The sequence below is a fragment of the Ammospiza nelsoni genome, chromosome 4, assembly GCF_027579445.1.
Source record: "Ammospiza nelsoni isolate bAmmNel1 chromosome 4, bAmmNel1.pri, whole genome shotgun sequence".
Lineage (NCBI taxonomy): Eukaryota > Metazoa > Chordata > Aves > Passeriformes > Passerellidae > Ammospiza > Ammospiza nelsoni.
Genome location: NC_080636.1, coordinates 26,448,911 through 26,475,024, shown reverse-complemented (window position 1 = coordinate 26,475,024; position 26,114 = coordinate 26,448,911). Strand labels below are relative to the sequence as shown.

The following is a 26,114-nucleotide window of genomic DNA, read 5'->3' as shown; positions in this document are numbered from 1 at the left end:
CCAATGTTCCGAGAGCTGCAGAATCTTGGCATGGAGAGAATTACTTATTGCCAGAAGGAATTCACTGACTCAGCCTATTTCCATCGCAGCACATTTAAGGGGGAGAAGGAGGAAAGCAGTCAATGAAATAAACCTTTGACTACACAGAGACTTCATAAAATGATAATGTATGAATAAACATCTCTGCTTATCTCAGTGTATGAAGTTTTATAGCAGCATAAAACTGATTGCACTAGCAAGGCTTATTTCTATAGCGAGAAGGAAGAAAGATGGGGGAACATCTGTGCAAAAAGATCCTGACCCTGAGTGAGGAATAATCCCATCACCAATTACTGAATATTGCTATAAAGAAGGTGGGGGGGAATAATTTGAATCCTAATATTAGTTAATCCTTTTGTTTGATAGCATATAATGATTACTATCACCTTTCCTATGCTTCAGTCAGTGCAAAATACACAGTATTTTATGAACTATAAAAAATTCATCATATGTTTTATTAACATCACGCTGAAATTATGACTAGGTGGGCTATTCAATTTAGTCTTAAGAACTAACTAAAACTGTCATCTTCAACAAACAGCAAAAAGGAATTAGATTGTTCATAAACAGTAAAATTCTGCCTGTGCCTACTACTAATAAACATTATTCCTTCTACCAACTAGAATTTAAATAGCCTTGGCAATACGTAATTCTTACTCAACTGGCACATGGTCTTCCTAGAAACCTTTTTTAATGCATACATGTGAATAGCCAATTAAGTACAGTATGGTCTCTAAATATGAGCACAATTCCTAGAAATTTACTGAGGCAGACCACTAGGCAGACTGCTTCAGTCCTCAAGTATTCCACTTTATTATTTTCCACAGAATCACTGTTTTTGTTATACCACACAAAATGAAGAAAAGCTTTTCTTCATATTTTGAATTTGTTTTGTCCTAATCCACTCAGATTTCAATATGCTACTGCACATGGCACTTTCTTCCCCCATCATTATTCACACTTCTTGCAAGTCAGAGAGATAGGATGATATGGAAAGGATTTTAAATATGCATATATCAAATTCCTTCCTTCTCAATGGAGACTCTGGGAAATAGGCACTCAATAGCAAAACATTTCTGTGCACTGAAACACTGAACAGAGCTTAGGCAGTACAATCTGAGCAATGCTGAGCAAACATGCAGTTTGAGATAAGTGCCCAGTGCATGTTTATCCACACCACTTGCTGCTCTTGAAGTGCTCTGTGTGCTGTGACATTTCCTGTCACAGCTGCTGCATGCAGAACTCATGTAGTTACATTTACTTCTGATCAACTAACCGGACTACTTGGTCTCTTCAAAACTTACTCTTCCTCCTTTTACTCTGAACATGCCAAGCAGTTGGATCTTGGCAAGCAGACCAGTCACTTTACTGATAGTTTGAATCTACAGCTCGAGAAAGTTTTGTTTTTAGCTCTTCTTAAAAGCATCCCTGTGCTCATAGTGCCACTAAGTACAAAAGCATCACACAGAATTCAAAGGCAGGTAGCTCCTACGTGGAAGTCACCTTACTATTTCTAGAGCTTTGTACAATCTATGTGGTATAGGACCCAAACACAGAGATTTCCCATCACTAACACTTCAGACAATACCTATTCCTAGGGGAACACACATATTACCATATCTTCTAGTGTTTTAAGGTGAACTATTTACAAGCTTTCATATTTAAAAAAAAGTACTTTCTGCAGAATGGCACAGAGACTCAGATGTAAATGAAGAATCAAATTGTTAAAATTGCTACTTAATTCAGTCTCTCTTCAAAACCAATTTGGATTGTTCATGACACTGCAGCTAAAAGTTAAAAGGCCTATGTTTTCATGTTTACAGTTGTACCTCTAAACACATCACGTGTCTTCCCTCTCTTCTGTAAACAAGCAAATACAATTTGGCTATAAACTGTAAGAGGAATTGTCATTTCAGAAACTTACTGGATTCCTAGCTCATTTTTTGAATGCCAGCAACCATAGCAAGTTCAGTATTGCAGCCACAGCAAATGTGCAAGTAAATTATGAACTGCAAATCTTTGACAAGGAGCAGAGTAGTGACCTCGGGTGGCAAGCCAGCGTCCTTGCAAAGGTAAGCTCATGCAAAACTAGCAGCTGTATGAGGAAGCTTCAAATCCCAAGACCCAGAAATCATTGCCAAGGGAAAACAAAAATTTGCTGCAATTTAACAGTGCTTTGTGCAAACTGACACAATATAAAACCAATAAAACAAAAAGTATACAATAAAAAGGACACAATTCTGGAAATCTTGATACAATGTACAGTTTTGCAGAAAATTTTTTAATCCAGACTAAGCAAAGATACTTACTCATCGACTTCACACACAAACCGTTTTACGATTGTCAATAGCAAGACTCTGACAAACATCTGTAAGAGCAGGGAAACTGTAAAAGCTAGAAATCTGGCCTTTATTAATGATATTTAACTTACATTTAAATGTAAGTTGGTCTAGAGTGGTTCACATTTGGGGAAATTGTCTATGAAAGAAAAGTAAATTCACCTAGTAATTCTTAATGCACCCACAAGTTGAAAAAAAGAAATATAAACACAATCAGACCTATTTGGTTCCTGCAATGAAGTAACTGACTAAATATTGAACACTGAGTCTTCTGTTGTCTGGTCTTTCCAGAAAGTTTAGCCATGAAGATACTTTTAATTCTGGAAATAGCCTTCTAGCTAAGTTGCTCTCTATGCTCTTCCCTTTCCAGTTCACTCAATTCTAAAGCACCAAATGAAATCTGTAGAGATTTTTACTAAAAATATTTTTTCATTAAATTTATTTCAGCTCATTTTGATAATTCTTCCTATCACTGAAATAGCACAGCTGTAGACCAGCTGCCCAACTCCTCTGAGTGCTTTCTACTTTGATAAGGCTGCCAAACAGGTAACAGTTGTGCATTTGAACTACACAAATGTCCTTTCAGCTTGAAATCCCACCTTCTGAGTGTCTGCCAAAGGTGGAAGAAGAGGGCCAAGGTGGAAGGATGCTGGAATAACTTATATGAACAACGGTAAAGTCACACTAACTTCTGTCTACTGCAGTATCACACACCTGGGACTGACTGTCCACACAATCCTTACATCTGCTCTGAGTCTGTACAAAGATGGAAACCTTGGAGTCTTTGGCTTGGTCTCTATTCCTTATTCTGTATTTAACTGTACTTGTTAGCTTTAACACATTGTTTTGAAAGTTTTAAGACAACCAACTAGGTATGCCACTGTGGCTTCACTGTTCTATAGGTAAAATACCCCTAGTTAAATTGACAAACATTATTTTTACATTTCCTGCCAAATATTTAGATTACAATGAGCCTTTATCACAGAATCTTTACAGTTCAAAGCTCTTCACATAAAAATATTCATAATGTGTTCTTTCCTTGAAAATGTCACACAAGGTTATTAAATTCAGAAACTTGTTTTAAAAGAAATGGTCAGGAAACATTTAAACAACAGGAACTGGCAATATTGACATATAAAGAAACATTGAATATTTAATTTTCATTTGCTTTAGCTTCTTTAAGGTCACCATTTTCAAGAGATTTGTGAGAATAGCAGTATTTTCGTATCAGCAGTTAACTTTTGGAGAAACTAGGAGAGCAATGGGAGTCCAGCAATGGGCTAATATGTTTTATGAGACACAGGTTCATCCAAACCATTTTTAGGAAGTAAATAAAGTTGCCAACTGGATATGTAATCCATATGCCCAGAAAAAAAATAAAAGAAAGAAAGAAACTGCAGACATGGATTAACTTAAAGGGCTAAACTGAAATTAACACTTTCAGGTCATGTTTCACTTGTTAAAAAAAGCAATAAACATAATCTAGGTGCTTTTTCAGAGCCTAGAAAGAAAAGTTTTGGACATGCTCAAATACTGTATTTATAATTCTTCATATTACTTCTACATATACTTCTGGGAAACTATGAATGACACCTTAATAAGAAACCAGACTTCGACTATTTTGTGAACCATAAAAACAGATTCACAAAAGTCTGATTACAAATCAAGATTAGCATCTCCAGTGTGGCATGCAATGTTGTGCTTTGCCCTGAGACTGGGCAAAGACAGCTGAACACCATCACTTAACTCTGAAATTCACACTGAAGTAGTACTAAAGGTACTTACTGGCTGAGGCTTGAGGTTGAATGCGAGGTATTCCTCCATTTGGCACTTGGAAGTTTGAGTCACTTCTGCTGTTTTTCACAGACTCTGCTTGGATGTTGGATGTCCTGGACAAGTTTGGAAGACTGCGCCTTAGCTTTTCTGTATGAAATAATACAAAGATACAACGTGTAGTCTGATACTGGACAAAGGTCAGGTTGTGAACCTGTAGCTGAGCCCCAAATGTAAGTAGCTGTATAAAACTACAATTTAAAAGTGTATTTTGCTACATTACTTCTTCTATCATATACAAAATATTTATGTACCTAAAGAGTACGAATGTCTATTTCTCACCTATGGTGAAAAAAGTCAAGCATATTGTGTTTTGAAATTGAAACATATCTGGATTGTGATTCTCTGGGTTTTATGGCAGTATTATCAAAGCTGAACAGACAAACCAAATTTGCAGTTTTGCATACTTTTCCAATTATTTACCTAGAAGGTTATTTGTAACAAAACACTTGCCTCAAGAGTAAAAACAACATAGATGTTTGAATTTTTGAGACTGCCTTGTCCCATATCAGTCCATTACACAACAAATCACAGAGTCCCACTTGGTAAGGACCTCTTCACACACAGCATTATTCAAGTGTCCAGTTATGCTTCATCTTTCACATATGACTTGACCTATCTACTCAGCTAATGCTGATACGTCGGGGGCCTTCTAATATTTGTACCACTGTTCACAGAATATGAAAAGATGTCATTAAGTACTTCTGAAGTCTAATGACATTCTGTGTATCTCCAACCCATGCAGAGCTGGGTTGATGACATACTTTGGACAGAGGACTGAAGATGCCTTGACAGGATGAGTGGCCAACCTGATTCTGCAGAGGGATGCAGGGAAGAAGTAGGTTACAATGCAGAAACACTAAAGGTGAAAACAAAACTAAGTCTTCATTGGCTGAATATTCCAATAAATGTACTTTCTTCACTTAGCAGTCTCCATTCCTTTGTACTGCACTTGTTGAACCCTGTCAACCAAATTTCCCTCCAATCATTTTAGACAAATAATATTAAAAAAAAAACAAAGAGCAAACCTGAACAACTTTTTTTGGCTGCTGCTGTATCAACTCTGAATATCCAAGCAACACTCAACTGCACAAAAACCACTGCAAGATAACTCCTTGGAAGTGTTTCAGAAACACATGATCACATACTCTATTTTGATTCCTCTGGTATGTGGGATACTAGCTTTTGGTACCATTCCTCTCATAGGATATTTTTACTGCAGCTCATCTAGCACACATTAAGACTTTCATTTTAAGAAATGAATGGGAAAGGAATTCTCAATTAAGTTACAATATAATTGATTAGCTTTTGTGTTGCACATTTTCCTAGATACCTAAAATTTCCCCAAATCACTATTACTAGTAAGGGGAATTCTTAATATTTAAATGTATATTCTTTCTAAATATAAAATCTTACTTGCTGGATAAAAAATACATTTGTTGAAATGGGAACTTGCTTGCAAAATTTCATCCCAGTAAAAGGAGTTTCTGCTAGATGGCTACTAGGAAAAAGTACATTCAAGAAGAAAAGTTGTATCAGGATTATATTATTTTGTTCTATGCCAATATAGTACAACTCTATGAATTTACTCCAAACTTTATTCATTACGCAGCAGTTTTCACAGCTTTGAGATATCTAAAATATCCAACAAATGCATAATATTTTTAAGACTATGTTCATGATTGAAAAGTTTCAGAGTCCTGTGCAACCAGAAGAAAGCATTCAGCTGCCTCAGAGGCTATAGGAATGCATAAATCACCATGTTACTCTTATCTGACCACAGTTACTTTCCTCTGCATTTTGTTCTGTCATCTGCAAGGCCTAACTCTACTAGTAAATGAGTGTCCCTCCTTTATTTTAGCGCATTTGCCTGCCAAATATAGACCTTGGTAGCTATGAAACTCAATTATACTCATTGACTGGATAACATCTAAAATAAATGTAAGCCTATTAACTTATCACACTGTAAGGGTGCCCCAGCAGAACTTAAGCTTTGCTTGCTCTGCGTTTTCTTCAGCATTTCAGAGATCAAACCACAATGTTACACAGGCACATAATTTTAGGACTGCACATTGACAAAACTCCTTTATACAGAAACTACACAGCTACTCGTGTAATGAACTTCAAACCGTTTTTTACCTTCACTTTTGACATTACTAGTTTGCAAGTCTGTAGGATGGCCTTGAAGGGAAAGACGAGGCTGCTGCAAGCGGCTGATCATGGGCTGCGGTGACACTCTGCTGTACTCTATGCTTCGAGCAGGTGATCGGGAGCGAGGCGAGTTTCTTGGGGATTGTTTTGGTGAAGGCCAGGGAGAACTGCGAGGTGATGGTGAGAACCTGACAGCAGGGTGCACTGTGTGATGTGTGCCATCCTCCTCATCTTCTAAGCTCTGTGCATCAAGCTCCTGGTCGCTGAACGTGCCTCGCCGCGTGGAATTGCAGGAGGAGCCAGAACTACGCCGAGACGCCGTGGCTGCGTACTCTTGCCGCAGGCCTGGCAACAACAAGACCATTGTTTACTTGCTTCCAGTCCACAAATGGTTCCAACTAGAGACTGTGCACACAGATACCTGCACAGTTCTCAAACTCAGATTTGGCTCACCTTAACTCCTTTTATTGGAGGCATTAAATAAATTCCGATCAGTACCAAAAAGTTATCGACCAGCTAATGATGACTTGAATTACGTGAGCTCATTCTTTTTCCTAGTAAAGCAATCACCAGTATAGGTGTAATGTGTACGTACATGTTCATCTCCTCTCTCAGGCTGCAACTAGCAACACAGGCTACATCATAATTTTGGTATCAAGTAACATCCTACAACAATTACAGCAGCCACAGTGAAATGTCTCTTGCAATGTGTTAGTGAATCTAACCAAAAAAGCAACACAATAAGCTACTCCTAGAGAAACTGAAGGTGTTAGATCAGTGGTCTCTGAATCGTGGTGCCCACACCTCTGGGGATATACAAAGCAATCCACTGGCATAAAGCAAGAAAATTCTGAACAACTGATATTCTTAAAAGAGCATTTATCTTGTCTTTATCTCATACTTTTTAAAATTATATTTTTGTGTATGTGTATGTATGTTATACGTTAGATTAATACACGTCTATAGTTTATTAAAAAGTACATATATTAGGCATTTGGTTTTGTTTTTTTTCACTGGTAAGGACACACAATAAAATAGTCTGGAGATCACCTAGTTAGACATCTGAAATTATTACCACTGCAAATTCAGAGGGACACAAAGTCTCAACTAAAGCTATAATTAAAGACAGACATCTATATAGGCACCTTTCTTAATAATTCTTTGCCATATTGACTTTATAATTCAATTATTTAAATTATGATTTAAGCATTGATATGACCAAGACTGGATTATATCAGGAAGGCACCAATCCCCTTAGAAGAATGGTGGCAGGCAGTAGTCCATTCAAACAATCATCCTTTTAGCAAATACTGTACCTTACAAAAGTCTTGTCCATTGCTCCTAAAGAAAACTTCTGCACAGCAACTTCCCTTGTTTAGCCTGGAGGCTGAAGTCCTTAACCAGCTTTCTAGGGCAAACTACATTTGTACATCCATAGTAGAAGTTATAATGCTTTTTCACACTTACTAAGCAACTACTACTGCAGTTATTAAAAAAAACCAAAATGCTCTATTTGATTTCAGGAAAAAAAACCAAACTTACTTTCTTCCTGCATCCGTGCTAAAATTTGCACATCTGTAACATCATTTAACTTGTAATTAGACCCAATAGAGTCTTCATCCATCTCCGACGCACTTAATTCACTGTCCAGAGAAGACTGTGGACTTAGTGGAGGATTTCTATCTCCTGAAATTTTAAGATGACCTATAGAAGGAAAATAAAATAACAGGAATTGTTGTTACTAAAAAAAAAAAAAAAAAAAAAAAAAAAAAAAAAAGGCAAGCTGCATTTCCTTTCCTAGTAAAAACCACCAGTGAAGAGACTGCTACTGAGACATTGACCTGACAAACCATTTGACACATTTGATTATTTTATTGCAAACCTCGGCTGAAAATCTAACTTGTAACTTTTGTAACTTACAAAAGCAGGTCACAGCCATTACCTTCTAAAAATGGGCAACTTTATAAAATCATTGTGATAGTCTCAAAACAGACTAGTGGCAAATAATTTGGTCTATCATAGCATGCTACAACTGCTGTGAAGTTTGCACAGCTCTACAAAAAAGCAACTGCATACCTGGTTCCATCTCTGCTTTCATTCTCACTTCTGTATATACCTTGTAAAATGTAAGTTTGGATCTTTCTTAACAATAACATTTTTGCTGATCTAATGAATATTGATTCAGTTTAGAATGCTTAAAATAGACTTTATCTGAAAATACTGCCTGTTCCACAAACACACCTTTGCTGAACTGTAACATGGAAACTATAACAAGGAGAAACTCTCCCTGTTCGCTGCCTTCTGCCTTCCCACTTCCTGTTACATCTCTGTCCCTCAGGCAGACATGTCATTGTAGCACACAATGCAGAGCAGAGCTACCAAGATAAAAACTGGGTAATGGCTCTCATGCAGTGCAGGCTTCTGTAAAAGCCCAGTGAACTAGTGATAGCTGGATTGTCAATGCAATGTTTTTTCATCTTTCCTGTAAGCTAACTTAAATTATATACAATAAGCCAACAGTCTGACTTCAGAGTAGAATATGTTCCAGGCACCAAATTTTTTCATGCAAAGAAAGTGTCTACAGAGCAGAATAAAAGTAGAAAACATTGCCAGAAGTTAATGCTCACACTGATGGCTACAAAGGCTTATGGAATGCTTAACTGGAAAGTATGCTTCTTCACATATCAGAGGCGTTGCTGGATACACTGCATACCAAATGTTTCAGTTAGTAAACAATAGGATAGTTGAAAAAACTTCACAACTAACCTTTGAACAGCTACCATGGAACTTACACCCCTGTCAATTACAGAGTCAGTTCCAGAAGCCACTTGGAACTCTACAGAATGATCTCAGGTGTTTTGGTCTAACTGCTAATCACATCCATCAGTAATTCTTGGGTCACAGACACCCAAAGAAAACATTTTACATGTTTCTCATGCCAGAGAGTACGCAAAAATCCCTTCCTGAAAAGCTTAAAATGTGTGATGCACACATCCTACAAAATGCTGGAAAGTTCTGGAGTCTTTCTTACTCTAGTTCGATGCAAATGTTGTCTATCTGAGCATATTTGTGAAGGAAGAGGAGGAAGAAAGGAAAAGACCGGACACACAGTGCCTTACCTGAGGTACCAGGAGGTATGAGCTGTTTCACTAAAGCAGATTTCACTGGTGTTGAGGAGGGAGAGTTGAAGCCACTGCTGTAGGGGCTGCCGGTATTTGGACTGTAGGAGCTCGCGTAACTGACCGCACTGAAAGGGCTGCTGTACAAACTCTGTCTCTTGAGAGCTGCAGGAAGGAGGGGAAAAGTGATTAATTATACTCAGTGAATCAATGAAAAACAAATGCAATACTATACTGTGTCTTCACTGTGATTTAATTACTATGCCATTCAAGTAGAAAACTTCAGTCACCAGAAAATTTTTCCACTGCTTTCTTCACCCCTAGGTATAACCATAAAGTGAAAGGAGTGGCAGAAGAGGGCAAGACAAGATAGTGACAAGTGTTTTCTTTTCAGAAGTCAGATCTAAGATCACTACAGCTGATGCCTTTGAGATGTCCAGTGTAGGTGCTGGGAAGCAGGAAGGCAGTAGTAGCTCAGTTACACTAACACACACCCCATACAGAACTACATACAAACCAGAGCACACCAGGAAGCCACGTTCTCAGAACTCTCAGACCTCTCTGAATCACACAATACTTCAACAGTAACTCCAAGACTGGCACCACACAACTAAGCAGTATCATCTACAAAATTTCCTTAAGCATATGCTAAAATCAAAAGCCACTAAGTAAGGCAAATGCTTCTGTATAGATTTGTGGGTACCAGAACATACCAGACTAAAGCAAATTGACTATTTCCTACTGTTAACCTTCTGTTCTAATCACTTGGGATTTTTTGACCATAGGCTTCAACCTCATATGCAATATAAGATGTAAATTTGGTACTTTCCTCTGCCATTTGTTGTAAATGTTTCAATGTTGAAGAATTTTCAGATTCATTTTAAACACTGGTGAACATTAACAGTGTTGAACAGTATGACACTGAAATTCCACTGGTTGTCAGCTATATTATTTGTTTAGTCACTTGACTATTTTGTTCAAAAGTTTACATTTTAAATGTAACAGAAAATGGAGTTTCACCTACAGAGGTAGTGGGATCCAAAAGATATTTAGACACTTTTGCTACAAATCAGTTCCTTCACTGCTGGAAGTATATTAATGCAGAAATGTATATAAGGACAAATTAAATTGCAAAATGTTAAGAAGAAAAAGCTAGAAAAGCCAACTTGATGTTATGTAAATCCAGATTAGATTTAGTTGCAGCTCACCCAGCTGCTGAAAGTAAGCAATTAAAAAATATTGTGTGACATTTCTCTTAGTGAAAAGGGGCTTCAATAAGTGCAGTAAGAATTAGGCTACTGATAGCAGTGGACAGAAAAAAAAAAGGAAAGGAACCCAAGTTTCCTAACTAAAATTTATTGTTAATTTGACATTAGAAGCCAAAATAGATTACAGTTGCATGAAATGCTGCTTTCAGCAGCCAAGCCCAGCAAAGCTTCAGCTTCTCCCCTTTGCTCTTGGTCACTACATCCTCAGTTGTCCAGTGCAAACACTGGTGGGGCTGCACTATTATCTGACCTACTAAAGCAGATTTAAGTTTAAAAATGTATTATTTAAACTGATTTTAACTGTATTGCATCACTTAATCAGTTTTGAAGAGTGCCCCCAAAAAAACATAACATCCAACCTAGCCAGTGGCAGAATACAGAGGCAAAAGCAGCAGAAATTAAAGCTGACTTTGCAGCAAATTCCTAAAATCACATCTCATGTAAAGATCCTTTCTAAACCAGTTAGTCTTACCAGTGTTTTAGTTAGAATGAAAACACAGTTATAGATGAAGGATGAAAGGTTTATATTTCAGCTTTCACTGCAAGTCTTAAACAATATGTGTTAATTTCAGCAAGTTGTGACTTCACTAAATTCTAGCAAGTATTCATGAGATATTTTCAGTTTATTTTGAGTGTCAGAAGGGAAAACCTCCATTTGATTACAAAGCTCAGTAAACAAAGCCAGTAATTACAACTCACTCTGATCTGGATGATTATGATGAGGCCTTTGATATCAACTTCTAGCATTCACAAAGGAACCCCAAAGCATCTATTCCAATTGAATCTTTGTTCTCACACCAAAAAAAAAAAAAAATCTACTTTTCATCTCTTGCTGAAAAAGTCATTAAAAATCCCTAAGATGTAAGTCTGCACAACAGTTCTTTCTTTTGTATTTATTACACAGGCAAGTATTTTAAAATATTAACCACACATTAGAAAACAATTCTACTACCGTATAGTCTTCAAAACAGGCTCTTTGTATACATCCATAATGATACAAAGTATTTGATCATACACAGTTGGGTTTTTTTTGGATGAAATTTAGCAGGATTGTGCTACATGTAAAAAGTTTGCTTCTGTATGTGGTGAGACTTGATACACACAGTAGTTTTGATGGTAGCTAATGTGAACCTTCATCAGCACAGTAGATTTTCTAAGAAAAAAAAAATCTGGATTCAAATCCATTTTCTGGACCAGAATTTCTAAAGGTTTTCCAACAGGGATTTTTGTGACATTGCTATTTTTACGAATAGAGATATGGTATTTATTAGGAGTGTCAGACAAAACTAGTAAGACAGATAATAATTTTAGAATTACAATGATCCTAATATTAAACACTAGCTTACAAAAGATTACACATTAACTTTCAAAACATCAGAAGGGAGGGCTGATAATCAGCAAGTTTATTATAACATAAATTTTCTGTTATAAAATACAGAAACAGTATGCAGCATCTAATTCCTTTTAGTTATGTTTCTGCTGAAATGGCAATGAATTTCACTCTAGTCTGAACACACTTCCAACACTGAGCATGACTTGCTCTGCTGACAAGGCACTGTGCATCAGTAACTGCTAGCAGCAGCATGGAGCTGAGAGCTCCATGCTATTCCTCCCTCCTTGATTGTCATGCAATGAAAAATACAATGGAAGAAGACAATAAGATATACAAAAGAGCATTTGAGACTGAAAAAGAGGAAAAAGATATTAAGATTAGAAAGACCTAACAATGTAAAAAGAGTAAATGCAAAAGAAGCATCAGAGAGTCAATGCAAAAGAAGCATCAGCAAGGATTCAGGGAAGAAAGTTACAGACATTGAACAGCCTTATCCATGGAGATTGGAACCAGAATCTATGAACTGAACCAGTAGCTAGTAACAGGTTAAGTGATGGGTCCATGAGGTACAAGTACTATGCAAAATGCAAGTTACATGACACTCCTGAAGTTTAGAATAGGAAATACACACAAAGTTACAAGAAACACCACTTGTCTTCCCCAGTGGAGCTCCCTGCAACCCTTATTCTTAAAGAAGGCTGGTTGCTCTGAAAGATAATTTTCTGTTTTGTTGAAAATTCATTTTTACATGCAATCTGTTCCAAGCAGCATGTGCTCCATTAGTATTTCCACCAATTAATACTACAAATTGTGTTATTCTTACAAGTATCACTGCCAGAAGCAGATTCACAGATCTAGGGGAAAACAAAAAAAAGAGAAAACACATCATTGGAATGTTAAAACTTTGAAATGAATCCATTTCACAGACAAGTTTCCTGCCATTGTGCTTCAGCTATGAATTTTTAAAGATACCCTGTGGGTAGCAGAATTAGTGGTATTTCCGGAAGACTTCTACTCAATTCTGAAAGAAGTTAAACCACAAACAGAATTATGTCAATCAACTACTATCCATTCATAAACACTCAGTAGTATTCAGATTCCCACACCTGTATCATCCTTCATAAATCCCTGTGATGTGAGTGCTTTTTGTTGTTCACAATCTCAGTCTTTGCCTGTATCTAAGTCATATATCATGTTAACTGTTGAGGTAAATTTTTAATAGACAATTGTCCAGGCAGCATAAAAAAGCTCAAGAAATAGGGAAATATTTAGGGTGACTTGTACTGATGGCACTTCCACCACTATGCCCATGATTTTCCTAAGAATAAAGAATGGATTCAAATTTTATTAAGAACAGTTTTAGTACAAACCAGAATAAAGACTGAATTGCTCCAAAAGACAATACAAGGACAGGAAAGAAGTCACAGCCAAATAAATTCAACACAAAGTTTATATATAACCATGGAAAGGAGGTGGCTGCTGGAACCACTCCTGGAACTGTGTGTTCATACACTCTTAGCTCATGTCCAACTATTCTGCTAATTCCTGAAGATAACAGTTTAACATGTAGCAGTAGCAGACTACAAAAAGAGGCAACAGGAGGAGAATAGCTATTGATAACAGAAAGTAAGTTTTCTCAGCATAATTTAAAAAAATAGGTTCCAACAAAGAAACAAAACAAAGCAAGAAACCAGATGGACAGAGAATTCTAATCAGACCTTCAGGATTTTGCTGCTGGTTTGACATTAAAAAAGTCTGGTAATAGAAGGATGGAGAATGCAGACTTGCATTCTCACAGGGTCAAACACTCTCCAGTTTTGAATATAAGCAACTAATTAGTATGAAGGAAGAATCAAACTCTGGATTTTTTTAAAATCTGACTGTAACTAGATCTCAAGTTACTGGGGATGTGAGGAGAAGAAATCATTATCATCTCCCAAAAGTATTCAACAACATAAGCCTCCATTTCTTTAGGTGAAGTAAAATAGATAATCTAGCAGAAAATCAAGTTTCATGCTAAAATACTGACAAACAGCTAACAATTATGATATTTTAATATAGGCCTCTATAAAAAAAAAAAAAAGATGAGAAAACTTTTTGAGTTAAAACCATTGGCTTTTCCTGAAAACATCAGACCAAACTATGCAAGTATTACAAAACTCTGAAATCATGACTCATGATCTAATGCCTTCTTTCATTTCATTCATATGAGTAAAATGAGTAGAATTAATGACTTTATAAACCACAATGAAAGCTTTAGACACAAGTAATTGATAAATGTTTTATCTCACAACCATTAGCTAATTTTGATGCTGTTTCAGAATAAATACATACAACTCAGGAGTTTCAGTGTGCAGAAACTCACCTGACATTGTTTGCTCCAGCTTGTGGATCAGTGACTTCTTAGCACATTCAACATCAGGACTTGGGTAATCCAGTACCTGTCTGCACCAAACTAATGGACTGACACTTTTTTGCAGTGGATTTTTTTTCTTCTTTGGAGATGTATATAACCTGGAAAAGAGAGAAAAAAAAATAAAACTATGAGGACAGACAAAATGAGTGTGAGATCAGACATGCAACAGAATACCACGGAGTATGCTATTTCTGTTTTTATACTCTACCTACACGATAGTACAATCCCAAAAGATAAAGCACAGCTTTGACCCTACAATTAACTATTTTGGAGTATGACAGCAATAACATATGCCTACCAAGGACTTCAGACACACCATGGACAATTTCACTGTCCATAATATACATAAATATACAAATGAGGATTAATCTTTTCAGATTCAACTGAAAGAAACAAAACACTATGCAATAGAGAACTCTTGTTTTCCTAAGCAAAGGAAGCAATAAGCATCTTAATAGCCAAGGAGCAGTGCTAAAGTACACAAAACACAACTACTGTTTCAGTAGCCTTGAACAATAAACAATTTATTTTTGTTTATTATTTCTATCCTAGCACCTGATCTTTTCACTCTCTTTGAACACAGAACAAAGAAACTATCTCTGTCCTAAGGAGGTACACAGTCAAGCATTAGCAACAAGGAAAAAGAGATAATGCACAGAGGAGAGTGGAGAGAAACAACGAGATCATATTGTTTTGCCAGATACACTGAAACCTTTGTCTGTCTGCATCTCCACTCATTTATTTTAACATCAACATTCCATGACTAAAGAAAGTAGTAGTCCAGTTTAAAACCTCTAGAAATTTAGCTGAAAACTTCTCCTCCCTCAACAGACAGATCAAAGGAAAAGTCATAACCAATCACACACTCACAACAGGGAACTTTAAGCCTTACTTGGAATTAGAACCAAACTTGGAAATGTGGTTCATCAAAAGACAAAAGTGAATTGCAAGACATAACTCTTAACTAGAGATTATGCATGTGTAGAATCAGCTAAACAAGTGTTTCTTCTAGGGTAATGACAGACTTCATATTCCAAGTGAATATGATTGCATGCCACACAGCGTAACTTAGGAACATCTGACAGTCTAATCAGACATGCTTCTGTACAAAATACACAGCAAAAGTTGTTCTCTTTATGCCAATGACATTAGCAACACAAGTTATTTCCTACAACTTTCTCTCTACAAGATTATCTCATCTCTCCTCTGTAATTCTAGAACTTGAACTGTTTGCGTTATAATAGCTTTTAGATATTTTCTGTAATTACTACCATTAAGATCACTTCTTACAAAAGCTTATGTTTCTAAAACCACCTCTCACCCAAATTCTGATCTTTATTAAGAGCGAGCTCCAAAACACTCTTCCCTCTAACGCAGAAATTAGCAAGCTATGCTTGCAGATCCAGGCAAGAAAATATTTCAGCTGCCAGGTTTTAAAATAAAAATGAAGCTGTTTGCTACAATCCAAATAGTCACTGCCACTTACTGTAGTTCAAGGGGTTTATGCTGTGGCCAATATCATGCTGTCTGTCGTAACTGCTTTTGTAGAAATGCCTGCAATTGGGCACTCAGCCCAAAAGAAAAGCTAAAAGCTCTTCATGTATTTATAGCCCTGGAGATCCTTGAAAAGCACAAGAGTCACTCAATTTTCACAGTTGTGTAAACAATTACACCATTTTCTGTAATTTTTAGGACATCTCCATACCATTAAAAGTAATGTTTAACATTGACTATCTCTCCAGCATTTAGAATTTACTGTCTTTTTAGTACTTACCTGTACTCCTTTCTGTCCTAAGGTATGTTTATACAATACACAGAAGTGTCAAAGGCAACAAGGCCAGCTTTGCCCAGTACAGGCCAGACTGACTCCTGGTGCTCTGGATAGCTGGCATGCCTTGCTTTGTTTGAGAAGTTCCATGCACGTTCAGTTTACAGTAGCAGCCAGTATAAAAGGCAAGAAATTAAAATGTATGTCCTCTTTGAGGACTGGTCTAATCAAATCTATACCTGATATTTTAAACTTCAACACATTCTTTTCAGGAATTCCCAATTGTTCCATTTGTTTCACAAGTAGTTTATTTACTGAAGCAATCCAGGCTCACACAGCTCCCTCCCTCTTTTCCACCTCCCTTTCTAACCAAATATATATTGCATATTCCCCCCACCTCTTCCAACTCCTTTATCAACCTTTGTTTCATAACTTGGACTTCACAGAAAGACAGAACTTGACAACATATTTCATGCAACTCCAACACATACACACACATACACTGATGCAGTGACAAAACAGCTCTTTCAGGGCAGTTTCTTGCACATCCTGCAATTATCAAGTCTCACTATAAACAGTGATCTTAATATTCCACCTGACAAAGAACAGCCAATCTCAAGTCTTGAGACTGACTTAACTCTACTTGCTTTGCCTAACTTGGATTTTTTAAAAACCAAAAGGACCAAGGGCAAGGCTAAGAATCAGAGTGATGCCTCTATTACTTCTTCCTCTTTGCCCAACATCAGAAAAAGAACAGATACATGAAGCTCAAACAAGTAACTTCACACAGCTAAGTGGTCTTCCTGGTGAAACTGTTTGATCCAAATTATATAGGTCCTCTTTAGCTGAAGAACCTTCCAGAAGAGATCCCATTTGTACCTGTCAATGCAATCTACAGCAACACAACAGCACTGACTGGCAGTACAGCAGCTTCAAGACAGAAGATTATCAGAATGACTTCATACATCTTTAACCACTGTAAATCAACTCTCTCAAAACAGGAAGTTAAAAATTATTGAGGAAGCTGACAACTTACAGTTGCCATCCATACTACAAATGTTAACACACCAGAAATATATACTCCAATCTCTCCTCAATGGAGTAAAGACTCCACAACTCAGTGACATAAGGTAAAGCAGAACAAAATGGTACATTAAGAGGAGCTCAGGAGCTTTGATCTACTTTGGAACAACACTAAGGAGACCAGACACTATGACTCTGCTACAGCCATTAATGTTTCCTTCCTTTGGCTCTTACTAGTCAACCACAGCAGAGCAGCACCAACCTAAGGCTGAAAGCAGCCAGAGGCTCTACTGATTAGTTCCAGGAAGATGCAGCACAGAAAAGGGCAGAGCTTTTGCAGGAAGACTGCCCTGACTACAAGCAAATACGATGTCAGCCAAATGGAGCAAGATGCAGCACGTTGCACTGGGACACAGATGAGTCAGAAAAGGCTTTGAAGAAAGAGGACACACCACTGCAGCAGGAGTGGAATATCTGTGTACAGATTACCTCACCTGAGGAACACCTTCCAGTGCATTAAAATACAAGAGGCTAGTTGCTACAGGCATGAAACAAGAAGCCTGGAAAAAAAAGGAAGTGCCTTTTTGTATCAAATCCTTCCACTGCTCAGTACAAGAGTGAGGGAAAACATGAAGTCACAAATCTGAATTAGAAAGAAGATGGCAAGTGGAAGGAATCTGAAGTTAGAGCTCATTTATTTTAGTTATGTTAGGTTTAAGCAAAAACTGGAAGTTACAATAAGGGAAATTAAATGGGAGCACACAAAACATGATGCATGCAAAAGCAAGATTAAAAACCTGAAGACATGATGAGGAGAAAAAACTGAAATCCAAGGATAAATCAATAAGAAATGCCCCTAAAATACAAGAAAGAAACTTCACAGTGAAAAGCTAATGAAAACATATAAATCAGGAGACAATAACACTGGACAGTCTTGGAACAGACAATTTAGAACACAACAGTGTCAGTCTAAGCTATTTTAAGACAGTTAAAAAGTTTTAGGAAATCCTATCTGAAGTGGCTTAAGCATGTTAAAATTTAAGACAGATTTTGAATGGACAGGCAAAGATCTGAAAAGCATCTCTGGCTGAAAGACAAATCAATAAAAAAATTAAGTGACATCCCTGCACTTACGTGGCCCACAGATCTCCTTTCCTTCTACCCACCCCACAAAATTCCTGTGCCACAGCTGTGGCTGACTAAGACACACACTGTTTAGCCTGCAATTCTTAGTTTTCAGCTCTACTTCACAGAATACTTCTAGTTCTGAGAGATTGTACAAACTTCAGCAAACTCCAGTCTATGAATATAAACTGCAGAATATGAATACTACAAAAAGCCTTTGACAGACTCATTAAACCTTCATATCACAGTGGTACATCTCACATAATGAAATTTTTAAGTAGAATTAAGAATATCCAAGAGGTTGCAAATCTGGAACACAACTATCTTTCTGTGCCCAATTAAAGCTAGTTAGCTGTGCCCTGGCTAGTTGCTGGAAATTACTGCCATTATTCATTTCCTCATCCAGAAGAACATGTTTGTGTCGGAAAAGGATTTTGTAAGATGGGAAATAGGCCATCAAAGCCACCCTCATGTACCTTCTCTAGAACTACCACACAAATTGTACAACTGTCCACTATCTGAGAAGCTTTTCATAAGAAATTTGTTAGTGCACATGTGCTCGAACATAGCATTGTTCATACTTACATTCAAGAGAGAAAAGTTGAGAAGTTCTGTGTCCAAATAAATGTACTCCAAAATAAAATTCCTTTTAATGACTACGCCTGAGAGCTCTATCAACAACTACAAGTTGTAGAAATGTGAATCATGCCTAAACAAGACATGATTATGTAGTAAATTTCAGGAATATCATTAGGACAGTAAAGGAAACCCATATCAAAGATTTCCTTATATCTAAATATCAAGCATGTTTAAAAGCTATAATTATCACAAAAAAGGTCAGAAATTGAAATAGTTCTTTCTCAGGATTCTTCCTCCAGTCTTCAAATATCTGTTTCACAAATATGCATATCTCAAAGACAATAATCAAACTGAGTATTATTTAATGTTACTAATTGCTTTTCATTGTAACACTGACGACTTCCATAATCCCTGCCTTTCCTCCATGCTTCTTTTCATATTATCTTCCTAGTTTGCGAAGATGTTATCTGAATTTGGTTAAACCCCAACAACTTTAAATCAAATTGACTTTTTATGTGCCACAAAATGAAAAGCAGCAATTTCTCTTTTACTTACACCATGGAACAGAAATTGATCACAATCTGTCCTGCTTCCAAGGGGCCTAAACCACATTAATTCAATAAAATTTAACAGTTAAACAGGAAATGCTGCAATGCAATTTCAGCAATGGGGTTTCATTCAGGTGGAGCTCTAGCCTAAAACAGTCAGAGTATACTTTACCAGCTCACTATGGCAAACCAGGATTCCAAAACAATGCTGGTGCTCAAGGGACATCCAGCAATATGAGACAGAAGAATCATTACAGACGACAATCGTGTATCGCACACAGGCCCTTGGCCAAGTAACACTAATGGATGGCTGGAACGGAAACTTGCACTGTTACCAACAGGTGCAAATTAGAAATAGCTGCTGAACGAGAGTGAGTATAACAGCAAATGTATGTGCCTTCCATTTTAACTAGTCAGGATACACAACCAGCCTGAGCTCTTAACAAACACTGAAACTATTACTTTTAGCTATTCAGTCAGTAAAAAAACACCAATAATTTAAATTTAAATTCACAATAACCACCTTTTGTTAAATGAGGTAAATCAACTGTCAGCTATTTTAACCCTACTAAGGAGACTTGATGCTGATATGAAAACATGGGTGCTAGCATTTATAGCACTGTCATTTAAAGAGGAACAACTGTTCTGAAGTTTGCTGAGCAATTACATGTACAAAACAGATACACAGCAAACTCTATACTCTTATGCACATGCTGCAAGTAAATTTTGAAGAAAAGTACAGCATGCTTTGCTCAAATTTAAAACAAAACTTCTCAGAGAGCTTAGTCTGGGAGACCGTGCAACAAGTTACCACAAAGGAAGTTACAGTGGGTTCCCAGCCCAGTAACTCATCTAGAGTAATTGCCCACGTGTGCACACTTATCCTGCAATAAACTCAAGACCCAATAAACTCTTTTTAAAGGCAGCATGGCAAGCCACCCGGCACCCTGTTATCCAGATAACACATCCACACCCAACCTTACCCAGCAAGTCAGGCAAGGAGGTGCACACCACTTCTCTGAAGATTTCTCCACTCTGGTCACCTCTTCTGCCCTATTGTCTTTGCAATTAATTAGTAAGAAAAGACCTGTTCAGACTGAACTTGAAAAAAATTAAATTTGATGCAATCTGGTTCAAGAACAGCTAAACAGGAACACCCATAGAGTAGATTATGAAAGTTGCTGATAACTGGAGGAAATAATCAGCAGGCCTAAAGCAAAGTCTCCATGGGTCTGTGCAGAGCTCAGTACAGTGTGCAAGTACAGATGTGCCAATCTGCAACATTCAGGACCTTATCAGGAAGAAAGTTTCAGCACATTAAACAACTTTCAGAAGCATATAGACAAGAAACTCAATCTAAATTCACTAAAATATTTTTAATAATTTACCACATAATTTGAAGATTGTCTGATGCAAAAATATTTAAAACATGAAGTGAATCTGGATTTAAGTAAGCACAGAGAAGAAAAACAATCAAGCAAAAATATAAACAATCCCAAAATTCACTAATACTGTATGGATGTTTTAATAGCTAATGCTGCTATTAAAACAGCAGTGCCAAAGTTCCTTTGCTTGTTTGACAGTTGCACCTTCTCCTTACTTTTTCACTTGACACTTCTGTTCTGTTCTTACCTAAATGCATTTTAAAAGCTAAAAATAAGTTGATCAACTCTACAATGTAGATTTAAAGAAACATGTCACATTCTAGTATCAATTTCAATCACAGTATTAAGTGTTCTGTCTTAAATTCACAGCCACTAATCTCATGTAGGCATTAAATATAAAACAATTTTAACAGTTAAGAAAAATATTTATTCTGCTATGACAAAACTGCAGACAATTTAATAATGGGGTATGAAAATGTCTATATTACACAAAACAGAAAAGAACAGTGATAACCAGCACCCTTTAACACCTATTACTGCCCACAGCAAGGTCCTTTTGAAATCAAAAGTAAAGACAAATCTTAACTTCTATCTGTAGACAAGCAAAACAGGCAAGATGAATCAATTTTTTATGAACAAACAAATGATTTAGTTTGTTTCCACAAGAGGCGTCCTCAGCTGCTAAGAGAGAGGTATTTGATTTTGACAGCGTATAATCCCATATTTTAAACAGGACTTTGGGTTAAGTAGTGGTGTAGTGATCCAATCCATTTGAACCTAAAAGAGTTCATATGAGACTTAAATTTCATTGAATACATTCACCCTTTCAGTTGATTAAATTATTTTATGAATGACCTTGCATAGCTAAGGCCTTAGGAGCAGGATATTTATAAAACAGTTTAAGGGAAATCCACTTACACCAACCCCTCCTAAAAGAAACAGGCTTGTTTCTTTTAGATTGCTCCATTAGCCCTCTGAAAATTTCAAACTTCATTAAGAGCAAAAACTCCATTAATCAAATGCATAAATACAAAAACATCTTACCTTCATAGGAAAATAAAAGGGGTTGGACTATTTAGTGTTTCAACAGTTGAATAAGAAGGTGTTTAGAAATTCCAAGAGCTTGATTTCCATTTTTATTAAGCACTTTGGAACAAAAAAATCATCATTCTAGCTAAACTATCTTTATCATTAATTGTATATTAAACAACAGCAGGAAAACACTTTTTTTAAACAACCACATATCCATATTTTGTGATATGTGTGACAATTTCTAAGTTTTTACAATTGCATCTTTTGTTTCATGCATTTGTGTCTCACTCAGTGTCCCATGCCTGAGAATGAAAATTAGTAGCTAAAACACTTCAGCATTATAGTTGCCAAAATATTAGTAAAGGAATCAAGATGTGCAAAAGACTGCCTGTAAGTTTTGCTGCCTTTTGAGCACCACAACTTGCACAGAAACATGAGGGTGCCACAATAACTGGCAGCCAAACACCTGACACCAGCAAGGGCAGCGCTCAGCGAACCATGCGGCTGCCCCGTGAGTGCCCAGAACTGCGTCAACAAAAACACAGCACTAATGCCACCACTGTCACCATACACTCTGTCAGGACATTCACTTTCACTTAAGAGACTCATTATGTTACCCATGATTTAGAATTAATGTATAAAACAGTAAAATCTATTGTCACTAGAATTCATGACGTTTACAAATAAATTTGGCCACGCCACTCCAAACCTGCAGTGCAAATTTACCAGATTCTATTTCCATCAAGGGCTGTAGGCCCTTGTAGGTTACCAGGCATACAGTGAGAAATAAGAGTAGCTGCCTTGCACAGACTCATCTTCTGGGAGATGATGCCTTGTGTTAATTTAGTGTTGGATGAGAATAAACTTATGCTCTCATACTTCTCCAGTGGATCGGGCTGAATGTCAGGCAAATGATTTCTCCAAGGAAGCGCACATGCCGTCTCCTCCCTGAGCAACTAAAACATTGCTCATGCATGGAGTCATTCCAGAATTTTTAAAGGCGTTCCTAACTCTGCAAGACATTTTTGTTTGTTTTGTAAATCTGTCTGCATGTTTGCTTCCAGAGACCTTCGTAGATGGACCCACAATCAGTTCTGTTGCAAGACAGTCTGCATATCTGTTTAAACAAAAGTTTACACTTTTTGTCCCTGTACAAGCTTCCCTTGCATTTCTCTGTGGACATGATGCTGACACGGTGCTCCTCCCCACTATTTCTCCTGCAGCTCTGAGGCTGCCCCTCAACAACTGTCACAGGAAACTTCAAAACGACAGCTGGAGCCAGTGTGATGTTTGGAGAGAGCCAAGTCTCCTTGATTCTCAGTGGAAGCTCAATCAAGTGTTAATAATGACAAGGCAAACAGCCACCTGCAGCGGTTTCTGCTGGAGCAGCAGGGTAAGCAGTCCATTTATACCGAGGAACCACCTAAGGGAAACCGTGATCCTACATCATTAGCAATAAATTAGAACGCCTAAGGGCAACACGTTTATGAGATGAAAAAGTGCTACATTTGCTGTCTTTACAGCTGAAAGAAATCGAGGCATTAAAGGTGCCCGATGCATGTCTGAAGTCTAACAGTACCTGTAGGCCAATTCTATACGCAGAAATTTCCCACAAGTTTCTCAATGCCTCTCCACCGCCTGCACTCCCGAAAACACTGCCGGCTCGTTCTGCCGCAGCGCCGGAGCCCTCTCGGGGTCCGAGTGCCCCCAAGTAACGCTCCCCTCGCGGCCAAGCAGCAAGCAGGGCAGAGCCGCGGCCTCCAGGGAGCTTCACCGCCGCTTGCAGAAAGCCAAACACCCTTCCCCGGCAGGCGCCTAGTCCAGCTCATTAAGCCCTTCACCCAGCCCAGAGGGCGAGGCTGCCTCCGCACACAAAGCCCCGAGACCCCCTCCGACATCAGCCACACGCCTGGAAACAGCCCCTTCCCCACCCAGGCACGGCGGAGCCCTGCTCACCAACCCGCCCCCGCCCGATCCCCACCCCGGCCGCCTCCTCACCACCCGGTCTCGTCCTCATCGCAGCCGGCCAGCCGCTCCAGCTCCTCCGGCCTGAGCACCGCCGCGTCGTCCAGGAGGCCATTGCCGCCGTTATCCCCATCGCCACCGCCGGGCTCCTCGAGGAGCGAGTGCCGGGCGGTGGCCCTGGTGCTGAGACAGCGGCCGTCGGGCGACGCGGAGACGGCGGGGGGCGGCGAGGAGGGCCCGGCGCTCGGCAGGCGCTTGGGGCTGGCGGGGGCGGTGGGCAGGGCGCCGTGGCGGCTGCGAAGCTGTTCATTCTGCTTCTCTAGCTTCTTCACCAGCTCCTGCAGCTTCCGCACCTCCGCGTCCGCGTTCACGCCCGAGCCCACATCCTCCATGGCGGCCGCCGGCAGAGCGGCGGCTGCGCGGGGAGAAGCGGCCGTGCCGCCCCGTCTACGCGGCCCGGCGGCCGGCGGCGGGGCAGGGCTGGGGCGGGGCGCAGGACGCACATCCGCCGCCGCCATGTCACCGCCTCCGCCTCTGCCGCCGGAACCGCCGGCCCTCGCGCCGCCTTCTCTCAGGGCGGCCCGGAACGGCGCGGCATGGCACGGAACGACACGGCACGGCCGAGCGTGGCGGCGGCTCGCGGCCCCGGCAGCGGGAGGCTGTGACTCAGCCCCACCTGGGGCCGTGCGAGGAGCTCGTGCGGTGGGCTCGCTCCTGAGGGAGCGGCCTGGCCTGGCCTGGCCTCCCCTCCCGTGTCTTGGGCACCTCAGGTCCCGGACAGGAGTTGTATGGAAGCCCCGGAATATCTTTCAAAACCGTTCAAAACCTCTGGAGAGTACAAGGCTGCCCATGGTCCAAGGCCTAGGTGAAAGCGTTGGGCCTATTGTGTATGACAGACGTGTGAACTGAACATTCTTGGAGTCTACATTTTGTATAAATAGATGCATATTCTTTTAAAGGTTGTGGGGATTTTGCCTTCCATAGCAAAATTTACACCTTTAGGTTTAAGGAATTAGTGGGGCTTTGGGATTTGTCACAGAATCACAGAATGGATAATGTGGGAAGGGACCACAATCGATGATCTCGTCCAATCTCCCTGCTCAAGCAGAGTTATCGTAGAGCTCAGGGCACAGGATTGTGTTTACTGGGCAATGTGTTCCAGTAAAGAAGTTTTTTATATTCAGGTGGAACTTTCTGTGCATTGCTTTCTGCCCATTGCCTCCTGCCCTGTTTCTTGGGATGTTTTGTGTCTTGTGACGAATTGTCTCCAAATTTCATCAGCTGGCATTGTGGGGATGCTCAGTGTCCCCCTTCCCTGAGCCACTGAGTGACACTGTCCTTAGTCCCACCCCTTCAGAATTTTTTCCTCTTCCAAAGTTCCATCTACTCACCAGCTTCATTTTGGAACCTATTTTAGCAGGAGAGAGGAGGAACACCAGCAAGTGAGCCAGAGGATGGCTGGAGCTTGCAGGGGATGGCTCTGCTGTGACCAGTTTTTACCAGGCTCAGGAAGGAAAGAAGGAAAATAAGACTGGGGTGCTCAGACCTGCGGGATGTGCTGAGAAGTTGTAAAGTTTGGGGGCATTTAATGCCACACAATCTGGTTGTGTTAGGTATGGTGCAGGGACTGCTGGTGTGTTGAGACTGCCAGGCATGACTTTACCACATCCTTACAAGACTGGGTCACTTCCTTGCCTTACCCAACACTCTCCCCTTATACATTCAAAGAATACATTCCCTGTATGTACAGCATTATTTGAGGGTTTATTCTGGCGTGGTTTTGCACTGTTACTGTTAGCTTCTCACCAGAATCCAGGCCTTTGATCCATACATGCAATTTATGTCATTGTTTTCCCAAAACAATTATCACCTTAAGTGTTTAACTGCATTAAAATACATCAGGGCTGCTATCTTTCAACAAAGCAATTTAATTACTCCTATGGTAATGTCTTCATTATCTGCAAATGAAGCAAACTTCTTATCAGCAGCAGATTTTGCCACAGATTTAGTATAATTCTCACAGTTGTAGAACTACTAAACAGTTTTGGCCCATGAGCTGAGACCTTTGGCACTCTGCTCCCTGGCACCACGTTAATGACTATCATAACTCCTTAGAGACTGGTCTGTAAACCAGTTTGTAAATCCAGCTAGTTCTCTGTGTCTGTATGATACAGTACAAAATCAAGTGCCT

The 26,114-nt window shown here is 39.1% G+C and overlaps 1 protein-coding gene across 2 annotated transcripts in view; it reads right to left on the bottom strand.

The window, feature by feature from the left end:
• Window positions 1-24,372, bottom strand: part of SLAIN2 (SLAIN motif family member 2) — a 34,175-nt gene extending 9,803 nt beyond the window's left edge. The window contains exons 1-6 of one of the 2 annotated variants that reach the window (XM_059469864.1): window positions 23,957-24,372; window positions 14,448-14,596; window positions 9,482-9,646; window positions 7,905-8,066; window positions 6,351-6,707; window positions 4,164-4,301 (exon numbers count right to left, since the gene is read on the bottom strand). In XM_059469864.1, coding sequence (XP_059325847.1) covers window positions 4,164-4,301; window positions 6,351-6,707; window positions 7,905-8,066; window positions 9,482-9,646; window positions 14,448-14,596; window positions 23,957-24,315 — 1,330 coding nt within the window. In that variant the 5' untranslated portion in view covers window positions 24,316-24,372. The remainder of the gene's footprint in view (window positions 1-4,163; window positions 4,302-6,350; window positions 6,708-7,904; window positions 8,067-9,481; window positions 9,647-14,447; window positions 14,597-23,956) is intronic. The other variant, XM_059469862.1, reaches the window with a different exon arrangement.
• Between the last annotated feature and the right edge of the window lie 1,742 nt (window positions 24,373-26,114).